Raw genomic sequence first — 12279 nt, 5'->3', positions numbered from 1 at the left:
TAATATATAGTCTGGATGACTTATCTAACATTGTGCAGGGTAACTTCTTTTTGTGTTTGTTCCTTTTACTTGTGTTACAGTTATGGGTTTTTTATTAAGCGATGTCAACGTCTTGGTGAAAGCAAAAAGACCATCACTGTCATTTTTTCATCAGAACGTTCGTTCCTTGGTAAAGAGAAAAGATGAAATGGAAACACTCCTGGAAAGCATAAGTATATCTTTCACAGCAATAATGCTAACAGAAACATGATACCCCAACACATCACAGGTGTTTGCCCTCCCATCTGTCAGTGCTTTTATCGAAATCGTGAAGACCAATGCGCAGGCGCTGTGGCTATTTTTGTAAAGGAAGGCATTATATGTGAAACTGCGGACTAGTTCTGCATTTTCAACCCAGATATTGAAGTATTTACACTGCGCTACTGCGGCAACCTTTCTTGCATCATCTACCACTCGCCCTTGGTGATTTTAATTGTTTTCTGAGTTGCACTCGCAAACTTTTCAATCATGTTGTAGAAGGGAATTTTAACCTTCTGGAGGGTGACGGTAACGTGAACATGCTTATGCACACGCGCTATAGGCAAGAATTGTAGGTCCTGATGATTGTGAACAGTCTGAGCAATGTAATTACAGCGCCAACACATGTTACTCACGAAACTGCCACGCTGTTAGAGCTCTTTATTGCAAACACCTACTTTGGTGACATAATAGCGGATGTTATCTATATAGATATCAGCTACCACTGGGGGGGGGTATATTTATGTTAACTAATAATATTATTAATAGTGTTAATTAGCAGTACCTGCAGCTTAATAAAAGAGCACACCAATTCGTCATATTCAATATATAACACCACATTCTCTAGAAGATTTCTTCAGCCCCGTTAGTCTGCAGCAGTGGAACAACCTTCTAAATTCAAACAGTGAAATTGCATACTCCATTCATCGCTACTTCTAAAAAGATATGCCACGAACAACTTTGGTTGAAAAAGTTTGAAAACCTTCGAAAGCTTGTAAACCTTAGGTTACTTATGAATTAATTATTAAATATGATTGAGCATAAAAATGCCCTGTATGCCCATTTTGTTAAACGTAAAAACCTAGCTAGTTTTGAAGAATATAGGTCATGCTGAAATCAGCTTACAAGAAACTGAGAAGAGCTAAAAACTTGTATAACTACGCAATCATATGTGACATGGAGAAATTTAAACTCCCCATTACGGCCAGTTAAATCTCACGTTCTTCCTGATAACTTTCAACATCAAGGTAAACGGCTATCTGGTGCAACACTAGCTGATGCTTTTAACAATTTCTTTGTTGGACAAGTAACAGGCAAAAAATATTTCTTATGCAGATGACACAGCAACGTTTATTACTGCTACATTGAATGCTAACTAGAGTTTGAAGGGAACAGAGCACTATGAGATTTTAAAGACTGGGCTGGTTGCAAACGGTTTGCGAATAAATGTTTGCACGACAAAAGTTGTTGTGTATAGGCAAAGAGGCAAAAATTTGTAAGTTCAATAAAAATTAAAATAGGTACTGATAATTTATAAATTGTTAGCACTGTCTCTACGTTAGGTGTAACATTCTCTAAAGACCTAAGCTATAACGATCATGTGGAACATATCAGTAAAAAGGTCTCTTCTACTGTGGGTACAATAGCACGTTTGAAATTTTTTCTTCGCATTAAAATTAAAATATTGCTTTACAGTGCTCTAGTATTTTCAGTTTTGCAATCCTGTAACTTTGTTTGGGGCACTACTACGAAAAACCTCACGAAATTGAACTTACTTTAGAAAAGAGCAGCGTGATGCATTACTAATATTCCTCGCTCATTTACTACAAAAAATGTGTTCGTAAAGTTTGACATTTTACTGTATTCTTTCTGTACAACTATCATTTAATTGAGAGCTACAAGTCATATCTTAAGTCTAATGAATCTATTGTTTTCTCTAGCAGATCTGAATGTAAACCGTAGCATCCATCATACTAAACATAATGAAGGGCACGTCCATATACCGCAAACCAATTACGATAAGCAGTCGTTAACATGCCCTATGCCCATTCTACTTAATAAATTCGCAAAGGAAGAGAGTGATCCTTTGTGTAATCTGAATCATGCAATAAGACTATTGTCAGTTATGCCAGACATATGACTAGTGTTGTATATAATATTCTTTCACTTACATTGTAGTCACACATGCGTGTTACCACAGAACTTGTACATATGTGTATATAGATCTATGTGCATATGCTTGTGTATATGGTGTGTATGTGTATATGTCCATAATATATATCTATACCTATAAATATTTGTATGTGTGTATCTATGTAAACAGGTTTTTATTTTTGCTTGAAAGTGTGTTTTGTTCCAAGCATAACTTTGTTTTTAAGTCTAATTTTTGTGATGTTCTGCAGTACTCTGCAGTCAACTGTATAGGGGCAGGTCCCTCCTCAAGCTGTACCCCACCTTTTAGTCCTGTTTCCTCTTTTTCAAGGTGAAAATAAAATAAAAGGCATTGATTGGTTTGATGATCGTGACAGCAGACATATAATCCCAGATTCTAGACACTGCTAGCAAAAGTTCTTGCCCTGTGTGTCGGTAATATTGTTTCCATTTTCGCGGATTTAGATCGAGTTTGCAAGATAATTGCGTTCTCTTAACCACTGTAATCCACATTAGTGGCTTTTAGTGCCACCGAGGCGTGTCGACTGCCTGTCTGACGGTAGTTCTCCCTCTTGCGTTCACTGTAATGAGTACATCTTCAAAAATGAATGTTCCTACTTCACGTTCATTCAGGTGTGCGTGCAGTGTTCGCAGTGAATGAACTCAATGATTGAGGTCGGTACAATACGTTTGGCAGAGGCATAATCAAAAATAATGCAAAGGTATTGTTGCTAGTATCGTTGCTGCAAGGACGATTCTAGCAGGGAGTCAAGTTTGCTTCTGAAGCCACCTGTCGCGAAAATTGTAGCTGCAGCGAAACTGCTTCAGACTTGAGTTACCACGAATTAGCGTTGACTCCGATGCCAGCTCTATACGTACGCGCGCGGCCAGTGGTCTGCGTGAGCGAGCGAAGCGATGTCAATGTTCGTTTTGCTGTGCGGTGTGTCGGTAGCCAAGCGCTGTTGGTCAGAGCGCATTCACGCCTGTCCCTCTGCTCGTTCCTTCTCCCCCACTCGACCTGTCCTCGCCGACCGTGAAGGGCCGCGTCGTGATCGATCCCCGCGTCCCTTGTTCCCTCGCTGGCTGCGCCGAGACCATCCGCCTTCTCCCTCGGTTCGGCGCACCGTCGCGGCAGCCTTTTGTCCCCCCTCCTGCATTCTCGCTCACCCTCTCGGCGGTTGATCCTGGTCTGCGTAGCGTATGCCTTCGTTGAAAGGCAGTCAGCGCGCACGCGTTGTGAACGTTCGATCGCGTTATCAGAATTTTCGAGTCGTCGGCTAATCTGCGTTCCGCTTCTGTAGCGCCCTGTGCACGGTGCGGCCCCCTTTTCGCCGCATGCAAAGTGGCCTGGCGCAACAACGTCGTCGGTGCCTCGTAGCACCTTCTGGATAGCCACTTCCAAGGTCGCCTGTGGTTGACCCCCTGCTGCCTCCTCGCCGCTTGCGCCGGGGGCACCGCTCAAGCGCTGACGTGCGCACTCTTGGTTTCCCTCGATGGCAAATAAGGAGCGCGGCCGCCCTCGATGGGCACTTCACTTCTGCGAGCGCCCCTGAACGGTTGAAAGCAAGCGCTGTGCCTCGGGCATGTTTCCATTGCCGAAAGTTGTATGCTGCTGTTACTGGTAGCACGTGGCGAAACGGTTATCCGGCGCAGCCACGACTGCTGCGTTGCCGTCTCGTGGAGAACGAACACGTCAAAAGGCAGCGCGATTGATTCGGCGCGTCACGTTGTCGCAGTATTGTGCGGTATTTGCCTGCACGGCCCTGATCGGCTTGACCGCTCGTCACTGGACACCGCGAGCGCAAACCGTTTTGATGAATAGCGTTTTTTCACCAGAAGGACAGCGGGCGCGTGTTGTGAGAAAGAACGAGGCTGATTTGCTAGATTATACCACGCTTGTCCTTTCTCCGCTCTTGCGCGTTCTCGCGTTCCCACGTTGTGCCTTAGCCGCGTGGAGAGGCCGACCTCGGGGTCAAACTGCGGCCGTGTTTTCGGGGGCGCTTGAAGTGCGCGGAGAGCCCCGCGCCCCCGTCTAAACATGTCGCCGCTGCGACAGATGGCGTCCCCTGCAGCTCGCTCGTCGAGGGGCCTCGGGCGGGGAACCTTGGCTGCTCGGTCGGCCGAGCCGGTCGCCGGTTCGATGCGGGGCGGCCTTGACCCCAGCCGCCGGCGCCACGGCCGGTCCCTTGCCCGCGGCCCCTCCCCCGTCGTTCGCCTCGCGCATCCCTCGCGTCTTCCTCAGCGCGATTGTTTCTGCGTGCTCTGCTGCTGTCGGCCTCGATGAAAGGCTTGGTGCGCCTGGCCTCGTTGTGAAGGCGAACGTTACGTCGGGGCAGCGATCGCTACTGGACGTCCAACTCTGCAGAGTGTCGACAACCGCGGTTCGTTCAGGACGACGGGAGTCATTCGTTTCGCGTATGGACGTCAGACTCTGGCGTTTATCAAGACGCGTAGCGCCACCTGCCGGTGCGAAGAGGCAGTAATTCAGTAGTGCGAAGCCCGACTCCCTTGCTAAGTTGCCTATGCAGCTAGCGACGGCGAAACAACAATTTAACTAGATTTTGGTCCATATCGCGAGTGTTTTGCGCATTTAACACCCAGACAGAGAATTAAGAATTTCTACGCTAGTCTGACGCGCCACCGAACTGCCATAAAGCGCTTGCTGGCTCACTTTTCAGACGGATGGCGGAAACGACGGCAACCGCGATAGCTCCGCGCGCTACGAAGAAACGCCGCAATCGACGCTACTGTTGTGCCATGAACGTGAAGGACGGAATAACAACGTTCACTTTTACCGATTTCCATCGCGATCGTATGAAGGGGAAAGGCGAGAGCGCTGGATACGGGCCGTTCAACCTGTTGGGTAATCGGATTACTTGCATTCCCCACAACACATCGGCTCACACGAGAAAGTGCGACAATTTTGTTCTTCTATAATTGTGTTGCGTAGCCCTGACGGAGGACCGTGGTAACCAAGCGAAAACTCAAGAATCTGCAGCCGCCACTTCGTTGGTAACAGAAAAAACAACGTTGCGAATTATCCTGCTTATGTGCCATCGATATCTCCACCTTTTAACAGACGTCCGCCTCCGCTTGACTCAAGTGGAACATAGAGATTTGGCAGGTCAGCTTAACCAAACATTTTGGTGCGTTTATGAATTCAAAATCATGTTCTAGAGCATCGTTGTATCGCGAGCTCATTTCTGCTTTCGGTATTTTGTACGTCCTGCGCCGATACAAGCACGCTTCCCAATGTGCTGAGCCTGCTCGACTGCGTTTTTCAAATGTGAGCAATGAAGTTGCTGTAGGAGCACTGGATGACTAATTGCGAAGTAACGCGCGTGTGTAAAGAAAAAAAAAATGTCGCGTGTATTTACATTTATTTGTGCGCGCTTGTTGCTTGAAGCGTCTGCGAAAAGTTCAAATTAAGGTATGAGCGATGCTGTAGCTCCTTCGAGAAAGAAAGATGCAGCGCGTAGGCACTGTAGGAAGCTTCTTTCGTTATGATCTCACGCTGCTTGCTGCCTTGGAAAACGTTTTCTGTTTGCTGTCCTGGAAAAAGTTATGAAAGGATACTCTCTAAATAATTGCGAGACAAAACATTACGATAAAATACATAAAAATATAGGAGATACTTAAGTCTTGTGTTCAGGACATATTCAATATGAACCAATTTGAAATGCTTAGATTTTTATGCTGATATGCATACAGACAAACCTGATGCTCTCTGTACTTGCGAGTTGCAGCACGCCGAAATAACACTCGAGACTTTATTTTATATTGTACACGTACTTCGCTCTGCTGAGTTTCCTTTCCGAAGCGTGGATGGGCGGGAGAAGCTTTCCAGGTCCTTGATTTTAAGGAAACCGTGCCTCAACACCAACGAAAGAGAGGGGTCCATTGTGGCCTATGCACCTTCGCTTGCGGACAGCTCTCCTTGCACTACTCAGTTCGCACCAAGGCTCCGATGGGGGCGCTGGTAACGGGTTTTTCCGCAGCGCTGCCTGGGCAGAGTCTGAGGTCTATGGCCTGGTGACACTAGATCAACAGAAATTTGGACAAGTTGGCGTACAGTCGCGGTCAATGTAAGCTGCAACACGGTGCCCGTATTCTGAGGAGCCCCAAGATTGTACGGTGGCGCTGACATCGAAAAATGTGAGAACTAAGCGCCGCTCCAATTACTGTTATTTATTAAAGATATGTTTCGTATGTAGGCGCCGCCGTTCTGCACTGGAGCCTCATCGAACACGCGCACCGCGTTTCATTGAACGCGATTCTACGTTCGTCTCGGAAGAGAAACGCCAGCAGGAAAATTGAGAAGGAATGACACTGCACAGGTCTTCTCCGTTAATTTGTTTTCAAGACGGTAACACTATGGTGGGGCTTCAAAAGTGGCTTAAGTGCGCAAACCCCATGCGGCCCACAGAAGGACTTTGACGCTTTTAGACCTTTCCGGCACGTCGAATTGGCTTCAACGCCAAAATTCCTCGAATCTGCGAAGATGACCTTTGGCTCTTCACAGCGAATGACGTCTTCGCGGATTGCCCCGCCTCTTCCAAGGTCAGCCTATCTGAAGGGCATCACTCGGCCGCACTGGTTCTTGCTGGCGTCACAGATGTGACGGATATCTCGAGAGTGTACGTTTATTTATGCTAAGCGAACGACTAGAGTATCCCGGCCACCCCGGCTGTGTGCTTGGCTGTGCCGCGCTAGAATGTACGCTCCTGTCGGCGCGAGAAGAGCTGCACGAACGTAACCAACCATCTTGGCGACGTTCGCGCCGTTCTTCCTGACAAATTTGCTTTAGTTAAAAAAATAAGAAGTGCCCGTTGAGCTAGGATTTGCGCTAGCGGTTCTGTTAGCGCCTGTCGTCTACAAAATAAATGTTAGTGGTTACCTGGAAACTTGAATGAAAGTACACGGTGGAAGCTTAACCGCGCATGCGCCTCGGTGGTGTTCCGTCGAATTATGGCGTTCACTGCAGCGTTTTCGTCTCGTGCTCCGAGCGGCTTTCCTCGTTCTCCCTGCTGCTGATTACGCTCGTTGCGTGCGGTGCATTAGGTGCACGAGTCCATAGTTCCGGAGTTCTCTCGCGAGCAGTTCGTGCAGCGGCGTTCGCGCCGTGTGAGAATCGCGGGTATCCTGCAGTAGATTCCGTCCGAGCCCGGTGGCCAGTGCTGTGCCGACGGGCGACGTTCCCAGCGGGTCGTGCATCGGCCGCGTGCGGTCGAAGGACGGCGACGACCCCGTCGTGCGATGACCGGCGCGCCGTTTGAACCTGGCCGGTCGTGTTTGTCGGTGGCGCAACGCGAGGCTGGGATGCACGGAAGGGGGAGCGTGATTTACAAGGCGCCTCTTCCTCCGCACCCCTCCCCCTCTCTCTGCCGAGCTCGATGTGCGCTCGGGAGCGTCTTCGCCGGCGTGAATCGGAAGCAGCTGTGTCGTCCGTAAGGGGGGGCACCTCCGGCCACGGTGCCTCCGGCAGAAGGTGGGAAAAGCGCCGCTCGCGCTCGCCGAGTTCGCGTAGGCATTCTCTCCCAAACACGAACGGTGATAACTGAGCCGGAGCTGTGGTCGACGCGGGCTACATCGGGGGCGTTGTTCACTTTGCTCCTTCCGCACCTGGCTTCGTGAAATTTGCCGCCAGTTTAACTGCTCACTGTGGCCCGACTACGGTGTAGTCTTCGTCGGCCGCAACTGGGAGGGACTCGCCTAGTGGCCGGCGTGACGCGCCTATTTATCGGCGGTCGCGAAGTGTTTTGTTTCTTCGTCGAGATTCCATAGTTTCGGAACGTGTTTCACTGTAGGAGCCATGTATGGCATCGTTGTCTCGGTCCTTCCTTTTTTTTTTTTTTTTTAGTTGTGTATTTTTCAGATTAGTCGCATGGCGGAAGGCGCCGTTGCGAGTTTTCCGCTTAGAAGTTTATACTTTGTGTCGTTTTCGTCTCGGATTGCCAGCTTCGAAACACTTTGCCCTTATGCGCGTGTTTTGTGCCACTCCAATCGGTATATAACAGCGTTTATGCCATTGCTGGCGAAACGTAACGCGCGTTTTTTAAGATACGTTAGGCATGCGCGTCGAGTTTCGTGCACATACGTGCCGGTACATTCAGCATCCTGATTTCCACGTTACAAAAATAAGGAAACGAAAGAAAGCAGTGGGAGAATATAAAGAATTGGGGAAACGAATGAAACGGGTGTTTGGTGGAGGCCGCACCAGCACTTGGATGGGAAGGCAGCACCTTCAAACAGGCAAAGCAGGACAGCTCGAGTTTCTTTTCTCCGGATCTCGACGCCGCGTCTGGGAGCGTTTCTTTCTCTCTAACAGGGTCGTTTCCCGTTCCTGACTGCCACGGAATGTAGGTCACGCCTCGTGGGCGAGCGAAAAAGTTCGCTGCAGGGGAGCTGTTCAAACTGCGCACCGGCGGGCATCGAAAGCGAGGCGTGCTGCCGATGCCCGGCAGATCGCGCCGGTCGGCTGGCGCGCGAAGGCCGTTGCTCCTTTGCGTGCGGCGGGAGAGTCGTGGCGCCTCGCTTTTGTCCGTGCCCGCTCGGTCGGGGCGCGGCGATAAACGCCGGGACTCTTGGCGTCGGGGGAAGGAGGAACGGGGGGACCCCCTTTTGTGTCATCCCCGCGCTCCTTGATTCCGCTTCTTACGAGGGGAGGAAGCAGCGAGCGCGGAAACTGGGTCAGATTCGGATGCGCCCGCTCGTTTTTTTCTTGGCTGCTGGAATTGTGTGCATTTTCTTCTCCTTGTTTCCGCTCGCGAGGAGCTGTCGGTGTTGTTGCCGCCGAGCGATTTGTCCTTCGCGGCGTTCTAAACGCGAGCGCCCGATTCCACCGCCCCTCCCTGCAGCGCGATGGCGCTCGTGGATTTTTCGCGCGCCTCGGAATCGAACCTGCCACAGCGCGCCACGCTCTCCGTTTCCTGGAAGCGGCGCAGGGCAAAGGTGGTCCTTCCACGTGTGCGCGATTACTAAGGGCCCGTGCGCGAGCCTCGCCGATCCTGCGGGAGTTGCGCGAGCGTGCCAAATGCGGCGCATTCCCGTGCGATTAAACTGCGCGCGTGCCGGAAAAGTGTCTCGCCGAATGCGGCGTCCATAGCGGTACCGCCCGTGTGGGCCACAACTCGGTATATACACGGGGTCGCCCGCTGCTGCCGCGGCAGGCTACCGTGTGGTGACCCGTGCCGTGTCTCTCTGTTGCAGCTGCGCGCGGTGAGGTGCTGCCGGAGTCGTCCAGCAGCATGGCCATTCCCCGCCTGCCCACCCCGCCTCCGCAGAGCGAGGTCAACACGCCCGTGGCCGAGAGCTGGTGCTACACCCAGGTGAGCGGCTGCCCCCCCCCCCCCCCCCCCCGCTGCGCCACGCGGCGTCGGTCGAACGCTCGGCTGGGAAGCCTTGCCGGCCAGCAGCTGTCGTTTCCTACGTCATCGGCACAGTCTTCTGTTAAACGCTTCACATTAACGTTCGTCATCTCCAGTAACCATCGGTGATGCCATATTTTAATGTCATGATGCTGAGAACGAGAGAATGCCCGGTGCGTCGCAGTATAGTCGAGGCTGTACAGAGTAGCCACTACGGCCACTGCTGCACCGTTGTCTGGTCTTCGAGTTGAGGACCTTAGGCTATCCGGCGGTTTTGTGGTACCGCTTGACCACCACTTCTGACACACCCAAAGCCGCGTTCCACTTGGCACGCATTTCCGAACGGTCGCATAAAACGTTTGCTTATTGTTGATTGGATAAATTGGAAAACGGGACGCATGACATTTAGCGGTCAGTGCTCCTCGCAGATTGCGTCCTAGCGCTCCGTGTGTCTCGTGCCGTAAACATGGACGCCCGATCAAGGGCCTCCATTTGCACGTGTGTCGAGCAGGCGAGAGGCAAGGAGCGTTACTCAATGAATTGTCTCGTTACTGCTAGTTTCTTTGGCTGGTTGCTCAGGGAAACGCACACATATTTATTTATTTATTTACATACCCTCGAGGACCGAAGGCATTACAGAGAGGAGTGGTGAGTACATATGCAGTCGTTGACAATCTTCTCGGAATTAGTTGGCTACAGGCATGCCATTTCTGGCTTTTTCGTTTTTCTGAGCTGAATGGAGGCCGTGGACCTCGGAAGGCCTAGCAAAATGTTGGCAAGCCTCAAGAGTACATTCGACAGTTCACCATAGTAGCTTTCCTACGAACTTGTTTCTCCGTATATCCCATGAGGTGCATGTGTATCGATGCAGAAGTCAGTCGCGTGGGAGCAGAAGAACGTCACTATGCCTCTACACACGATCGCTCAGTCTTCAGCCATGCTATCACGCATTACGAGCCGGAGCAGTGCCCATTTATTCGTAAAGTACCGACTGAAATTTTCGTAATTTAGGCCAGTCACCGGCCATGCTGATCTCCGGAGTCCGTGTGGAAGGGTACTCATTGGTAAATGCCCGGTTCTTTCCGCATGTGACCTCCGAATCGTGTATCTGACGACTTGTCGCATTCGAGCGTGACTCCAGTGCGTTATCGTTGAATCCAATGCCTCGCACGGGCAAGTGTGGCAAGAAACTTGGTTTCGCGTTTTTCTTCCACTGTTTCATGGTGGCACGGGCGTGGAAACGGCAGTGCGCTCGGCTCGCGAGTCTTGCCCGCCGCTTCCGTCCACACGTAACGGTGCACGCACTTTCGCCGTCTGCTCGGTCCAGTACCCGGACGCCAGTGCTTCGGCGATTGCACGCGCCGAGTCCCGCTTTCGGTCAGCGCGTTTTCGCCGAATGAGATCATCCGGTATTTTTCGCGTGTCCGGACCGGGCGAACGGAAGTTGTTTAGAACGCGGTTTCCGTTTTGAAACCGGGTCGTGCCCATGGCCACAGAGAAGCTGCCAAGTAATTGCCGCTCGCCCCTGCGCGCTTCGCGGTCGCCCTGTTTTGGTTCGTGCCCGCCGCAGTGACTCTGGCGCTGAGCACCGGGTCGATTCCCTGCCGCATTCAGATAGTGACGGAATTCATAAACTTCCGTGTGCGGAAGTCTCTATGCTCCTTAAAGAACCCGGCCGCAATGGAGGTGAAATGCAAGAATGCTCTTCCGCTTGGATTTGGGCGTACACGAAGGAACCCCACGTGGTCAAAGTTAACCCGCAGCCCCGGACCCGCTACGGCGTCCCTCGATGTCATACGTAGAACTCCAGAACTAAAATAATTAAACACGCCCGAGCGATTGATAGATTATCGGAAGCCTTCCAGTGCGGCGTAATTTTTCGCCTCCTTGTATGAGTCACCACCCAGTCCGTTCGCGAGTTCGGGTGTTTTTGAACCGCCTCAACCGTCGTTCGGCGTGACGCTTGTGCAGAGTTTGCCTCAATGAAACAAACAGTTGCTTCGGTGTCGCCCGTCGACCTGGCATGCGCGGTAGAGCAGTGCTTGGGGTCACGCGTCTCTCACCGCGCGCGTGCTCCAGGGTCGGCTGTACCCGCCCCGACGCGGCTGTGGATGCAGAAATGTGGCCCGGACTTAACGCGGCACAATGGAAAAAGAAGCCGGTATCAAGTCGGCGTATTCTATTCTATGGTGAACCGCCGGCAAGTGCGATGGAAACGGGTCACCCGTGGTCGCGGCCGCGCACAAAAGGTCCGCGTCCCCCCCGTCTTGTTGGAGGAGCAGGTCACGCGGTCGCCCCTTCCACCCTGCCCGTCTGCATTCTGCGCGGAGTGAACAGCGACCCCGTCGGCCGATTGTTGTGTGTGAACGGCCTTTCGGCAGCGCCTCTTCCCCTCCCCCATGGCAACAGTGGCGAGAGAGAGGAAGCGCGAGCGAGGGCACTGCTCCGGCGCTTCCTTTTGGTTGCCTCCCCCTCACGGTCAAATGTTTTGTCGCGCTCAGACATCCGCCCCGCCGCTCGTCTTTCGTGCGCGGCCCGCTGTTTTCACTGCGTCCCCCTCTCTCTCGGGCGCCAAGGGAAGGCGGTGCACTGCTAGCTGCTCTCTCTCTCTCTCTCTCTTCGTTCGACCAGGAGTTGTCCACTGCTTCGTGGGGGGGGGGGGGGGGGGCGAGGGCGGGCTTCGTCATATTGTAAACGATGCCCTCTGGCTGGCTGTATGCAGTAGAGGGCCGCTCAGGACCTG

The 12279-nt window shown here is 51.8% G+C and overlaps 1 protein-coding gene across 5 annotated transcripts in view; it reads left to right on the top strand.

Moving 5' to 3' along the window:
- LOC142583389 (protein roadkill-like) overlaps positions 1-12279 on the top strand; it is a 346742-nt gene that overhangs the window by 307708 nt on the left and 26755 nt on the right. For all 5 annotated transcript variants that reach the window (XM_075693832.1, XM_075693831.1, XM_075693835.1 and 2 more), the window contains one exon: positions 9379-9497. In XM_075693832.1, coding sequence (XP_075549947.1) covers positions 9379-9497 — 119 coding nt within the window. The remainder of the gene's footprint in view (positions 1-9378; positions 9498-12279) is intronic.

This window comes from Dermacentor variabilis, chromosome 5 (assembly GCF_050947875.1).
Source record: "Dermacentor variabilis isolate Ectoservices chromosome 5, ASM5094787v1, whole genome shotgun sequence".
NCBI classification, from domain to species: domain Eukaryota; kingdom Metazoa; phylum Arthropoda; class Arachnida; order Ixodida; family Ixodidae; genus Dermacentor; species Dermacentor variabilis.
This window is presented reverse-complemented; position numbering and strand designations above follow the sequence as displayed.